The sequence below is a fragment of the Platalea leucorodia genome, assembly GCF_965183815.1.
Source record: "Platalea leucorodia genome assembly, chromosome: 10".
Lineage (NCBI taxonomy): Eukaryota > Metazoa > Chordata > Aves > Pelecaniformes > Threskiornithidae > Platalea > Platalea leucorodia.
In genome coordinates, this window is record NC_138832.1 from 20,608,756 (window position 1) to 20,623,386 (window position 14,631).

At 44.4% G+C, this 14,631-nt stretch overlaps 2 protein-coding genes across 4 annotated transcripts in view; one reads left to right on the plus strand and one right to left on the minus strand.

Moving 5' to 3' along the window:
- PSMD10 (proteasome 26S subunit, non-ATPase 10) overlaps positions 1-918 on the minus strand; it is a 3,357-nt gene extending 2,439 nt beyond the window's left edge. The window contains exons 1-2 of the mRNA XM_082322968.1: positions 769-918; positions 491-624 (exon numbers count right to left, since the gene is read on the minus strand). Coding sequence (XP_082179094.1) covers positions 491-624; positions 769-882 — 248 coding nt within the window. The 5' untranslated portion in view covers positions 883-918. The remainder of the gene's footprint in view (positions 1-490; positions 625-768) is intronic.
- Positions 919-1,096: 178 nt separating this feature from the next.
- ATG4A (autophagy related 4A cysteine peptidase) lies at positions 1,097-14,244 on the plus strand. Of its 3 annotated transcripts, none has more exons than XM_082323324.1 (13): positions 1,097-1,174; positions 2,822-2,932; positions 4,141-4,212; positions 4,569-4,667; positions 5,942-6,043; positions 6,628-6,700; positions 8,045-8,124; positions 8,972-9,159; positions 9,269-9,347; positions 10,345-10,442; positions 11,053-11,109; positions 12,288-12,399; positions 12,725-14,244. In XM_082323324.1, the coding sequence occupies exons 1-13, from the start codon at positions 1,165-1,167 to the stop codon at positions 12,787-12,789; spliced, it is 1,146 nt and encodes a 381-aa protein (XP_082179450.1). In that variant the 5' UTR covers positions 1,097-1,164; the 3' UTR covers positions 12,790-14,244. The 3 variants fall into 3 exon arrangements, with proteins under 3 accessions (XP_082179450.1, XP_082179449.1, XP_082179451.1); XM_082323323.1 differs by having other exon boundaries at positions 10,297-10,442; positions 12,725-14,242; XM_082323325.1 differs by lacking the exon at positions 2,822-2,932 and having other exon boundaries at positions 1,123-1,174; positions 10,297-10,442; positions 12,725-14,242.
- Positions 14,245-14,631: the final 387 nt, after the last annotated feature.

Consider the following 14,631-nt stretch of genomic DNA (forward strand, 5'->3'; position numbering starts at 1 on the left):
GCTCTATAATGCCTTCCCCAACAATGAGACGTTTTCAGGGTACCTCATGATTTGGCACAACATATTTAAGAGCATCACACCTACATAAAGGTAATGTGAAAACCCCCAACAACAACCCAAACACCCCTGGTTTTGCAACTTTGAAGAAGAGTTCTCCTAAAATTCCTTGACAATAAGCAAGACTCATCAAGTCTCGTTACCCCCTCTTCCACATAAGCAGTGAAATACTTCAACTTGCCCTTCTAGCCCACACACAGTAGTATTTAAAGCCTCCCAGATACCACACTGGACACAGCAGCTGACTGGAGGAGGGAGAACACGAAGGAAGGGACCAGCGCCGGGCGCTGCCCTCAGGGCCGCTGCTAGGGGCACTTCTGCGGCTGAAACCCTGACGGCAAAGGGCCGGGACAGAAACCGCACCACCACATTCCCCACGCACACCGGTTCGCAGCCCCCCGGCAGCAGCCCCGCGCCCCAGCCAGCCCCTCACAGGGCTGGGGGGTCCCGGAGGGCCGCGGCACTCACATCGTCCTTGTCGCCCACAGGCACGCCGAGGCCGAGGAGGAGGTCGGCGACGTCCGTGTGTCCCGCCGAGCAGGCCCAGTGCAGCGCGGTCCGGTTGTCCTGAGGGAGGGAAGGAGGGAGGGAACGGCGGTGAGCGGGCGGCGGGAAGCGGGAAGGCAGCTGACAGGAGCTGCCCCGCGGGGAGCGGCCTCACAGGCCGCCCGCTCCCGCCCCGGCGGGCAGGGAAGGCCGCAGCCGGCTGACCTGGTCGGCCTTGGTGGCCAGGGCCCTGTCGCGCAGCAGCTGGGCCCGCAGCTCCTCCAGACGCCCGGCGTAGGCCAGGTTGCAGACCCCCACGTCGGACACCGCATCCCCCATGCTGACCGCCGCCTCGCCGCCTCCCCCTGCCGACAGGGGCGGTGCTTCGGCCCGCCCGCCGGCCAATCAGAGGGGCGCCGGGGGCCAGCCCAGCCAATCGCACCTACCGGCCTACTCATCTCCCCCCCTCGGGCCGCGGGGGCTGCTGGGATTTGTAGTCCGCCGGGCGGGAGGCGGCGCGCTGCAGCGGGCGGGTGGGACTACACCTCCCAGGGCGCCCCGCGCCGCGGCCGTGTTGTGCCTCCGTGTCGGGGCGAGGAGGAGGATGGTGACAGCGGGAGGATGGAGTCAGGTGAGGGGCGGCGGCGGCACCGCGGAGGGCGAGAGGGGCGAGCGGGCCCGGCCGGTGGGGCGGCGGTTGGCGGGGCAGGGGTGCTGGCGGCGGGGGCGAGGGGCCAGGCCGGCGGTCCGCGCTCCCCGGCGGCCGTCAGCGGGGCCGCGGAGGCGCCCGCGGGCTGAGGGGCGAGGCGGGTGGGGCCGCTGCTTTCCGTCGTGAGGGGGGTGGCGGCGGGGGGGGACGGCGCCCCGCGGCCTCTCCCGGGGCGGGGGGGGGAGGGGGCGGCTGGCGGGGGGCGGAGGGGCCGGGCCGGGGCTCGGGGCGGCCTGGGGCCGCTGTGGCGGCGGGAGGCTGCTGCGGGGAGCGCCCTGCCCGGCGTCGGCGGCGGCGGGAGGGTCAGGGTTTGCCGGGGAGAAAGAGGGGAGCCCGGCGGTCCTTCCCCGGGCGGTCCGGGATGCCCCGCGGCGGCGGGTGCGGGGGAGACCCGGCCGCGAGGGGGGGAGGCCGTTCCCTCGCTTGGGTTGCGGGGGGCGGGAGCCTTGCGGGGCTCTGGGCTCGAAAAGAGGCGATTTGCTCTGCAGGTGCGACGGGCGGCGAAGGGAGAGCCCGGCGTCGGGGCTGCTCCTGCTCTGCGTGCAGTCTTAAGGCAGACGTTTGTCGTGTTTTTGAACAGCTGCCGTGCAGAGGTGTAGCTTCGGTGCCTGGTAGTTGGCCCTGGGTGCTCGCATCAGAGGGTGGTGTAGCTCAATTTCACTTCTGGTTGCTATAATGTATATTTTATGTGATTTTTAAAATATATATTTACTTGGTGATTATTCGTTCTTTCCACTGTATGTATGTGCACTTGGAGACTATACGTGCGCTTGAAGAATACAATATAATTGTGTTTGCTTTCACTTTCAACTTCTGAGTTTTTAGCAGCATATTCCTTAAGATTCCTGTGTAAAAGAAACGATTTTACATTCATTTTTACACTTGAAGACCTGTTTTCCTCTTCCAACAAACCCTGCTTTAATTAATTATCTCAAAATTGATTGAATGGTCTTCTTTGAGTAGTATTAATTATCATTTGTTATTGTAACAAACCTATTGTAACAAACATATTGTTATTATAACCTATTAAATAGGTCTAGCGTTGAATAATAACATTAATACATCTTTTATTTTGAAGTGTTTCAGATCCGCAGTTAGGAATGTAAAAACAGTCTTGCTAACACTTTTCACGTGCTTCCCATTAAGCACGAGGACATAATCACGCTGACTGGCAGTATTTCTGCATTTAAGATCGAGCATGGGCACATAGGCTGTGATGCCTAAATTGTTTTTCCCTTTCCTCATTTCCTTGAATCAAATGTTACTGTGACTGCAGTCATCCTGCACTTCTGCTACTGGCTTCAGTCAGGCTGCTTATAATCTAGGTGTCAGCCATGTTATTCTCTCAGCACTCGCTGAGGATCAAAATAAAAACCAGCCAAGACATTGGATGCTTCAGTGTCAGAACAGCTTGTTAAAGGAAAAGAGTAAACGCAGCTGGCAGCACCGTTCAGAAGACCCAAAGACCGCAAAGACTAGCTGCAACTGCTTCAGTCTGAGAGCTCAAAGTTGTGCGTAAAAGAACAAAGGGACAAAATGGAGTTTGATTTTTTGCGTATTGCTGTTCAGTTTTATCTAGGTATGAAAACCAGATCACTATTTTGTCAGACTACTTAGAAGAATTTCCAGAAACCGATGAGCCAGTGTGGATTCTAGGAAGGCAACACCACTTAAGCACAGGTATCTTTAGAATGAAAATTCATCTGTAAAATCTGTAGAGCATTCATAGATTCACATGCAGCGGCAGCTCCTACTTTCCTTACGTTCTCTAAATGTCTCATGAGAGAAGTTTATTTTTCTCCATCCACAAGAAACCAACTGTAAGCAGTGGTATTTATCTAGTTTACCAATGTACTTTCTACCGTAATTCATGCAAAGAGATCGTACTTGTAGCAAAGGTCAGTCAGGTATGAGGCTGGTCACTTCTCAACATCAAATGCCTCAGAAACAGATAAATAAATACCTTTTGGGGAATGTTGAGTATTACTAATGTTATTTTCGCTTGAGGGATGCTGTTTGCAGCCTGGTGTTTGCAACTGAAATGGTATTTCAAAAGAATAATAATAATAATGGTATAATAATAATAAAATTAATCTAGGGCATGTATTGTATTTTGATGAAAATAAGTATATGACCTAAAAGTCATAGCAGAGTGATGTATTTATATAGCATATAAAAACAAGATTTCAGAAATGAGTTTTGCTCCTTGAGGAGAAGCCCAGGGCGTCCTCCTGCGTTACATGTCAAAGGCAGTGGCCATCAATGCAGGCACGGTGTTCAGGAGAGGCGAGGTACCGCAGCCAGCCTTGATGGGCTGAAGGATCCCTTGAAAAGGCCAGTCAGTCTGAGCTGTGGCTCAGAGAAAGTGCAGCAAATAAGATTCTTAAGAATTCTTCAGAGCCTTTGGGAGAATTCTGTAAGCAGATGTATTTAAAAAAAAAAAAAAAGATGGGAGAGATTTAATTAAATTTAATATTGTTAACCTTTTCTTAAAATGACTTTGTAGTGGGTTTGGAGGTAATGCATAATTCCGTGTTGGTTTGCGTGTAGGAATTCTGCACCTTTCTTAACTTGCTTTACCACTTCTTTCCTGAGGACATAGTTCACCGTAGTTGTTTCATTCAAGTTGGGCGTAGTCATTCCAAACACCTTGTAAAACTTCATTGGCTAATAATTATTTCATCCTTAATAAGTTAACTTTAATTAGCAGTCTACAAAAGCTCTCTGTGTTTAAACAGCTAAAAAATGTTTAAGTATTAAGGGTCTTACATGTAAAAGGTAACAGCAGTCTTCCATGTGCTCTATATATTGACTGTACAGGGAATATTAGAATTTTTCAGTTTTAAAAGTTTGTTTTAATAATTTCTTTCCTCTTAAATATATTCCAGACAAATCTAAGTTATTGTTGGATATAAGTGCTCGTCTCTGGTTTACGTATAGAAGAAAGTTTTCGCCTATTGGTGAGTATGCAGCAGACCAGCTGCCTTGTTATAAAGTAGATAGCAGGATTAGTGATGTTATCATGGACTGAAAAATGGTTTTTACAGTATTAGAACATTTTGAGCATCATTTTAACTGTTTATGCAAACAAAATATTAAAGCTATTAAAAACTGCGTTTACTTGTACCTGGATATAATCAGGTCTTCATGTTCGTAGAGCAAGCAGTAAAGTTAGACCGGCAAGATGGAAAGAAAAGGCCTTGCTCAGTGCCTTTTATCCATAGGGCAGTTGTTAGAGATTTTAACTCTGAAATTTTCTCTCTGGCGCTGCACTGAGTTTAAAGCCCGTATTGATTGTAATGAACTTATTTACTAGGAGGCACTGGTCCTTCGTCTGACGCTGGCTGGGGATGTATGCTGCGCTGTGGGCAGATGATGCTGGCACAAGCACTGATCTGCAGACATTTAGGAAGAGGTGAGTACTGTTGCTGAGTGAACTTCTGTGTTGTTTGGAGACCGTTTAATTTTTGTTGTAGTTTTCTATAAAAGCACAAACCCTAAATTTATTAATGAAACTTTCTTTGATGCCCTGAGAGAAGTTACTAGCGAATTACTCTTGTCTGACAGAGTGAAGTCATGCCAGCCTTAAGCAGAGAAATAGAAATAGAGGGAGGACAAATAGGGAATCCCGTTGTCGTTATTTCGTAAATGTTTTTGAGGAATACCCAAGTTGAGGCCGAGGGAAAACCTGCCACCATGGGTCTGAGTTCTTATCCTTCTCTTCATTGCTTACATAGCCACCACGTGTTCGCACGCAGTGACTGTGTGAGTAGTGACATAGTGATAGACAGCATACAAAGTACCTCACAGACCACTCACCCGCCACCAGCCTGAGGTCCAAACCCCTCAGCAGAACCCGTTAGTGCAAGCTCTTAAGCCTGTATCAACACCTCACGTCCCAGGATCACAGGTCAGTATCCTAGATCTGGGCTGTGTGTAGCTGCTGTATCGATTAGATTATTCCGGTTAGGTCTGTAATCCTTACACGATTGTGCTGTGGTTTCGGCGGCAGCGTGCTTTGTGGATTTATTTAATAACTGCGTCCACCGAAGGATTTAGCCACTTGAATAACTGAATCCACAGAATGGAGGTGCAAAGATTTAACTGAAGGAGTAGGCAAACAATTACCTGAGGAAAACTAGAAGATGAACTCCTAGTATGTAGTTACTTCATAGTGCCAGCCCTACGAATGCTCCTCTCTGTCAGTAAATGGGAGGCAACTACGTTACGTTAGAAGCAAGAGCGTGCGTGGCAAAGCTGTGTGTTGGATTTTGCTGTGGGAGAGGGCCAGCGCTGTGTTTGGACTTTGCTTTATGGATCTTATTATCTGATGTATGCTTAGAAATCTAACAAAATCTAAGCAGAGCGTGTAGTTGTAAACAATCTTGGAAGCTCACATACAGCAATAGCTATCAGTTCTTAGCAGTGATCGCTCAGAATGTATTTGCAGTTGACATTTTTATTTTGTTTTCCCAGTTTTTACAATCTAGCCTGTGATGATAAAGGACAGCTTGATAATAAATGACAAGCTGTGACGTCTAGGAACTCTAAATAAAATGTAAATATGAGAGATGAATTGTACATTAGTCTTTTAACATCTCATTGTATGGCTTTCTACTATCTAGGAATTTGCTCAGGATGATGGAAACATTATTCTTTTTTAATCTGTATAACTTTTTTCCCTGTAAGATTGGCAATGGGAAAAACACAAAAAACAACCAGAAGAATATCACAGAATCTTACGGTGCTTTCTAGATAGGAAAGATTGCTGTTATTCCATCCACCAAATGGGTAAGAACACACATCAACCTTTTTTTGCCACTGAAATTCCTACTGTGTTGAAACTTTCTAATTTGAAATATGTTAATTCAAAATTTTTAAAAGGTGATTATGAAGACAACGTATTTGTATATATTTATATATAACTAAAAATGCATGATGTATATATTTATATATAAATAAAAATGCATGCCAACAGGTACAAAGTATAAAAATTTAGAAATGTTATTCACTGAGACCTAAATAAATCTGTATACTAGAATCTAGCTCTTGGTAAAGTATGTAAGCTTTGGGTACCAGAGTTGATAGTACTGAAATAGAGTCAGGAAGCTTATTGCTGTAATTTGTAATAAAGAGCCCTAATATTTGTAATTCTCATGACAGTTCAGAAACTTTTTGTAAAGAAACTAGCAGTCATTAAGATTTGAAAAGAGCATAAATTGAGAAAATAACTGTTGTTGCTACATACAGTTTGCGATTGCTCTGGAATGTATGTCAAAATATTAGTAGGTCGTGCTATTTAACGTATATTGTGACCAGACTCTCTGTGGTCTTTTTTTTTTTCTCTGTGTGTGTGTTTTCCCTGATGAAAACAGCGCAGATGGGTGTTGGAGAGGGGAAATCAATTGGAGAATGGTTTGGACCAAATACAGTTGCTCAAGTCCTGAAGTAAGTCAAATCGCGCTGGCTCGTTCAGAATGTACTCCCTGGGGCAGCCAAGCTCAGAGACCAAGATAAGGCCCAAGACAGAGTTTTAAAGGCCGATCGCCTCTCTCGGAATCAGGAATAGATATGCCACGTGTTTGCACGTACAGTGCGGACCACGATGCTGTAGCTCGGCAGGTACTGAGTTGGGATTGGGCGAGTTCTAAATTTTAATATACCGAGAGCCTGGGGAAGACCCACGAAAAGGTCTCTCCTGCTGCACGGTCTGCGTGCCCTAAGCAGTGAGCACCGGAGAGAGGTGTTCCTTTCCACAAGGCTTTGACAGTGCAGAGTGCCGCCGTGCAGATTAGAGTGGTGGTGTGAAACATCAGGGTGAAGCCGTCCAGGCCAAGGAGGGAACTGAACTGCAGTTCCTCGCTGTCTGAGCAGCAGTTCTGCCTGAAGGCTGCTGTGCAAAACACGGGCAGCTCCTGCTAGTCGAGAAGCCGCACTTGAAAGAGTTGACTTTGCTCCGTTTCTGAGGGGTAGGTGGAGGTGCCAGATCTCAAGCGGAGGCTAGAGCGCAGGTCCTGAGTGCTCAGCAGCAATCCTCTGCAGCCCTCGGACAGACCCGCATTCTGGAGAGAGAGAGGAGCTAACGCAGGCCCTGGCCTCCAGCTCTTTTCACTTAAAAATTCTCCGTGGCTTAGTGCTCACATACAGGTTTTTCTGGCTTATTTTAGACAGCTGACTCTGCCTGTGCAGCTTAAGAGCGTAGCTCCCTTCCCCAGAGTTTTGGATTTTACGCAAGTGTACAGAAACCTGTGTGCTGTAATGCCACCCTCCTCGCTTTTGGGTGCTGAAAACCTTTGGCTGATCTAGCTTTTAATGCCCTGAGTCTGCTGCCCACACGGGCACAGAAATAGTTCCACTGAATTTAGTGGAACTTCTTAAGGAAAAAGTAATGTGCAAAACTGGCACAGGCATTTTTTCTTTCTCTAGACAATGCCAGGCCCAACGGGCAGGGTCCCATTGCGGAGGCTGTTAAATGCAATAAAAAGGAATAAACCTAATTATGTGGTTGAGCTGTTACTATCACTGCATTTGGCAGAAGGACAAAACAGTTTTCACATGGTACAGTGTGTGCGCTTTTCCTGGTACCACTCAGTATTTATTCTTCTAAATATATTGAACATTAAATATTCAAAGTTATCTTTTTATTACATGGAGACTTAAAAAAAATTCAACAAGTATGTTTTTCTAAAGAAACAATTTTTGTTACTCGAGAACCATCCAGTTGTCCTGAATGAAAAGCTACCCTCGTGGTCCTAATTAGTTTATATTAATTATTACTTTAATGTTTTCTAGGAAGCTTGCTTTATTTGATGAATGGAATTCATTAGCAGTTTATGTGTCTATGGACAATACCGTGGTCATTGAAGACATCAGTAAGTGAAACATTCGTTCTCTGGTTACAGTTTTTGATTTGACTCCACTTCCTGAATGTATCTAAATGTGAACAAAATACTTTTGGGCCATCCCTACTTGTTCCCAGGGTGAGAAAAGGCATAAAGGAAATGCAAACTCGGGCTTTGGGTGTCCAAAACTAAAGCTAGCACAGACCAGCGCAGGCCTTTTTGGTGGCCAGCTTACACCCCGTGCAGTCTGGGAGAAGATGGAGTTTGGTCTGTGCCATCTGAACTCCTGCCCCAGAAATGGAGCGAAGTTGCAGTACGTAGAAATACAGAGACTTGTTTTTAATACAGAGTTTGCCAAAGAGATGTGCTTTTGTCAGGCAAAAGAGAAGCCGGGGCAGATCCTAGAGAAACACGTGGCCAGGCTTAATTTCCCGTTGTAAGAAAGGTGGGCTTAGAAGTGGTATTTAGCCACAGCCTATTTCTACTTTAGTCCCTACCTCTGCTTATTTCATGTTGACATCATTGGAAGTGAAGAGTTCCCTGAAGAGCTTCTAAGGCTATCATCTCTGCCGTTTCATTTCCCTGACATCTTATGGGCAAAGCTTGACAGCATTGGTAACGATAGTAGTAACTGTAACTTCAGTCTTCGGTGCTCGTCCCCGAGTCGTTTATCTCGTGTCTCACTAACGTGCCAGCACATACTCTGTCTGCTGGAATTACTTCTACTAAATAGTTACGATTTCTATGCCCTGCTCCTTTTGTCTTAAAACAGGAGCTCTATAAAGGTGTCTGGCAAAGTCGCTTCATTCATGACGGAGAGGAAGATCTGCTCTGCGTGCCTTTGTGCGTTCACCGATTTCTGGTTTTATTCCCACAGAGAAAATGTGCTGGTCCCCCGCCCCGAGCAGCAGCGCGGCCCACAGCAGCGCGCATTTGCACAGGAGCGCTCTGGGCCGAAGTAAGAACGCAGCAGGATTCTGCACAGGCTGGAAGCCCCTCTTGCTTATTATACCTCTACGGCTAGGGATAAATCACATAAATCCAGTATATATTGACGCGTTTAAAGTAAGGGTTTTTGCAGTGAATTGTTTGTTATTGTGAAATAAGTTGAGGTATCTGTTATGTCAATAAACAAATCAACTACAATTTCATTTTTCTCCCTTTGAACTCCTAGGAATGCTTTAAGATGCCACAGTCTTTGGGAGCACTAGGAGGGAAACCAAATAATGCCTATTATTTCATAGGATTTTTAGGTAAGGAAAAAAGACACCTATTCCAAATATGCATATGATCCAAAGAGAACGGGTTTTTTGGAAGGGGAGATAGTAAGCAGCTTAAGCCTGAGAGCAGAGTGGAAGAAATGAAGAAACGTACCTCAAATGCTTCAGGAACAGTGTGATACCGTCCTTACAGGAATGACAAAGTAGCAGCAAAGCTTGACGTAAAAATAAGTAATGATATAACCAAGAGCAAGGTGCTGAGAACAGTTGCTAGTGTTTGACAAGTGTCAGGTGTCACTACTGCTAAAATACCAATTTTTTTTTTTTCTTTTTTCCTGATCCTTAATACTTGCTAATGAAGGATGTCATTTTATTCTTTTGCTTCGCAGTTTTCTTAAATTATTTTCTCGTATTTCCCACTTTTTCCGACAGCAGTATCTTTTTCACCTTCTTCCATGTCTTCCTTTATTAATTAAAGCAATAGCTAATACTAGATTCAGCCTTAGATTTCACCCCCGTTTGATCCATAATTTTATGGATATTTTATTCTTCCTTTTGTAAAACCTGAACTGTTTTAGTCAGACTTCTCTGTTCTGATTTCTGAGTGAATGCCTAACGGGACTACAGGTTGCATTTGTGGTCATCCTGTATTTTTTGATCTGTGGAATGGTAGGGATTACAACAGTTGACATTTAAAAAAAAAAAAATGTACTGGACCTCACCTAGAAAAAGGCAAGTATGCGACAAAGGTCGAACAAACCAACCAAAAAGTCTACAGTAATAGGTCACGATAGAAAATTGTACTAAATACCCTGGGGGAAACTCTTGTGCCTAACTTTCCGATTCTCTTAAAGACTCCCGAGCTAGAAGGTCTTAGTATTGACTGTGATGATAATCTAATTTCTATTTTACAAGTCTGGATGGAATAAGTGCTTATTAAAGTCTCTTGCTTATTATCAACATATGGATTTTACCCGTACAGGCAATGAGCTGATCTATTTGGACCCTCACACCACTCAAACTTTTGTAGATTCGGAAGAAAATGGCACAGTCGATGACCAGAGCTTCCACTGCCAGCAAGCCCCACACAGAATGAAGATCATGAATTTGGACCCTTCAGTAGCTTTAGTAGGTGTTGGGAGATAACAGATGCGCGTACTTCGTGCCAAAGCAATACCTCGGCGTATTGCTAAGGGCAGTCATGCATTGCCTTGAGCAGAATCAAGATCACAGGGCGGTCTTCTGCGATCTGAAATTCTACACGTGGTAGTTCATACGTTAACTGCATCGGATACATTAATCTTGGGTCAAGCAGGGAATGGCCGTTCGTATCCTAGGGAGCCAATTAATTGTCTTTACTGAGCAGCATTTACCTTCTGCAAGAAGTATTTTGAAGGTCAAAGCAAGGAACTGCATCAGGTTTCCTTATTTTATTCCATCGCTACCATATATGCATGGCCACTCTGGACAAGTGACTTACTTAAGCTTAACCTATTTCATATCACAATTTACAAGTCTTTATATGGAATTGCTTGTAGAAGTCCCCCAGTATACGCCACAAGAATGCCGTGGTAGCTGAAGAAATTAAATCTGCGCCCGTGCCAGTATCCGTTGGTTGGCTGCCGGGTGATTGTCACCTGGGACATAGGTTTCTAAAGCTTTAAACAATGCATGAAGATACCACAGCATCCTTCACCCACTGGCATTACTTAATACTGCTACTGTGGTTTTTCCTTAGGGCTTCTTCTGCAAAGAAGAATGTGATTTTGATAACTGGTGCAGTCTTGTACAAAAGGTAATAATACTGTCTTTATTTGCTCTGTATGAAGTAATGTATACCGTTTTATTTTTAAATGGAAATTCCCTTTACATCCTTCTCTGCATGCAAATTAAATGAGCCGTAGAGAAGAACGCCGTAATGCACCAGGGTAAGCTGATACTGCTGGTTTGCTCCTCGGAGCTTGTTCAGCATTTTGACAACCATGAACCCTGCCACTTGGAAAATGAGTGTAAATATATACCCTTAAAAAGCCTTTCTTTTTTAAGCACTACTAAGTTACTGGCTGAAACTTAGTCATTTACTGAGAAATAAACGTTAAAAGTTAGTTTTAACTGCAATGTTGGAGCAATCGATTTATTTGCTTCCTGATCCTTTTTTATTATTCGACATAATATATTATTAGGTGTTGTAATTATGACTGTTAGTCCCTGGTACCACAAGAGATCTGATTCTGTAAGTGCTGAGTCCTTGCAGCTCCTGCTGAACTGCGGGACACACGAGGTGCTCGCTGCCGCAGGAAAAGGGCTGCAGGACATTTCCGCATGCAGGTGGCATACTAAGCAGCAGAAGTATGAACGTGAAGTGACATCAACCTCTAAAGGCATCTATTAAAAAAAAAATAAAAGGCTAAGGAAAGCAGTTTGTAAATAACTGAAATACAGGGTACGATGTAGCTTACCTGATTGGAGAGGAGTAGAATTTGGCTTCCATAATAACTTTTTTTCCCTGATCAAAAACCTCTCCTCCAAAATCGGTTGTTTTTTTGGAGCCGATAGATCTGTCTTTTGTTCCCATCAATCAACGGAAAACTTGAACGCAGAGGGGTCCATGCAAGTGATTTTCTTTTAAAAGGCAGAAAATAACTGTGTTCTTGGTGTCTGGTTGCTACACGTGAACAAAATTACAGGTGTGTGGCTATCAAAGCTAATCGTGACACACCGATAACTCCTAGGGCAGCGCAAGAGATCTGTCTTCCAGGTGTGTTTTCAACTAGGAGAGTATGAGAGGGATCTGTGAAGCAGAGATTTATAATGGCAGGTACTTGAACTAACAGGTTTTCACCGTATGTCTGCAGAAAGCCTTTGGCTTTTGATAGACATAGAAAATTAAAAATGTTTTTAATTAAGCAGGCATTTTTTGCGTTTGAAGGTTCTCTTGAGGCATCTTTTAAAATGAAAGCATTCTGTCCTCAGGAGATTCTGAAGCAGCAGAGCCTGCGGATGTTCGAGCTGGTCCAGAAGCATCCGCCCCACTGGCCGCCTTTCATACCTCCGACAAAGCCAGAAGTGACGACCACAGGCGCAGGTGCGGTACCGGCGGGCAGGGCTCTCGTGCACAGAGTGTCCCTCCTTAGCCAACAGAAGAATCATCGCAGGTGGAATAACTGCGCTTTCCTGAGCGTCAAGCGGTCGCCACGCGATTAACTGCCTTATCCTTACGCAGTATCAGACAGTTACCCAGACAGGGCATGTACCAATTGCTAGCACAGATATATATATTTTTTTTAATCATACAAAATACTTTGAAGGACACATTCCAGAAAAGTGGGGGGTTTTGGGTGTTTTTAAGTAAACAAAATCAGGCATGTCTTTAGAATCTAAAATTGTTTAGTTTTTTTTTTTTTTTGCAGAACTCATTGAATCTACTGACAAGCTATTTGAATTGGAAGAAGAATTTGAAATCCTGAGCGTATGAAGGAAACTGCGGTGACCCTTCTGAGTATTGAACATATTGCTAGTATTATTGCATTGACTTAAATCAAACAGCCATGTTAGCCCCAAAGTGCCTGAAATTACAGATACCAGAGCACAAAAACCTAGTAGCATCACAACTCCAACAGTGACGGTTCCTGCTGTCAAAGAGCTTCCCCAGATGGAAAGGCAGTAAAAGATCGTACAGTAAGAGCCTTAAAGGGAACCTCTTTTTAACGGGTGTCTTTCCTGAAGACAAATGGACCTTTGAGATTAAGGCAAAAATAAGTATATCACTGGGCTGTATGTCTGGAGAAAGGGATAACACCAAATGGATACTTCTTGCTCTCATATAATGCAATAGTTTAGTTCTTAAAGCAAAACAGTTTTCGGTTAAGGAGGATGTTTACTTCTGTTCCCTCCTGTGGGCTGCATCGTATTAAAAAATACATTGTTGCGTTTAAAAGATGGACTGGATCAGAAGAAAATTGTTTCCTTGTTAAATATTTTAACATGTATTTGAGCAACCACACTTTATTACAAAAATGTTTCTGTAAAAGGAACTGTGTCTAATGCATACGTTCTGCAATAGCCTTCCTGTTTCTGGGAAACCTCAAGAGGAACAGGAGACTCAAACAGTTGATGGAGATCACAACCACTGTTATAGTTCTGATATATTTCACCTTGACCTTAAGATTCAGATCATTGAAACTTAGGCTGACTTTTCTTTTAGAGCTAAAATGAGTCAAAGGTGGTTTAACTGTACCTTATTTATTTAAAAAAAAAGATTTACACAAGTTTCTCTGTTACAGCACTTTATCTGTGCATCTAATAAATTTCTTAAGCTTTTCATAGGTTGTATGCTGCTATGTTTTGTAAATTTGTTTGTGTGAACTAAATATAAACCAGGTTATCTTAATATATAGGCATATGCAAATTACTTAATTGTTGGGTTTTGACTTGTTGCCTTTTGAAATCTGTTTTGGTAAAAGTGCCTTAATCTACAGGTTTATCAGAAGAGCCTGTGCGGTTTTATTTCTAAGGCAGAGTCTCTCTCTAGCAGCCATAAGAAAAACAGCTCAGAATAATTAAAGGCAAAGACCTTTTAATCCATTATAAAGTTCCTTTTTGCTGTCAGACAGTCCCCACGATGGTCATTTTGTCATGATAGTGTAACGGACGCGCATCGCACAGTTTCATCTTCACCAATAAATGACAACATAGAGAAATACTGAATGCTGTCTCCTCTCACTTGCACTTCTTGCTCAGGGCCAGCGTGACTTCCAAGAGAGCCGTTAACCAGATCGTGTTTCATCTTGTTTGCCTTCAATGTTTGGAAACTCTATACTTAGAAAAAACACCATTTTCTTCCCCGCTCCATGGATTAGCTGCATGTTTTTTTTTAAAACCGAGCATTACTTTTTAATTAATACATGAACTTATTGTTTGTGTAACAGCGAGTGTAGTCCTCTCCTCCCCACAGACAAAAATGAAAATGAAGCCCTTGCTCTGAAATGCTCAGTATCAAGCAGTAACTGCTAAAAAAAAAAAGCACCACCTAAGTTAAAAAAAAAAAATAATAAAAATAATCTGTGGAGTACAGTGTCCTTACTCCCCTCTCAGCGGTTAGGTAAACACGTCAGCGAGGAGGCCTCGGCCCGCAGACCTCCTGAGGGAGGGTTCCTGGGGGGGGCAGACTGGTTTATGAAAATGGGGCTGGCGATGGGGACTGCGGCCCCGCGCGCCTGCCGGAGAAGGGCGTGCGTGTAAACAGCGTGGGGAAAGGCCGGGCTTGCAGGAGTCGAGCCCGCTTACTGCAAGAGAAGCGGTTCCCTACAGCCATCAG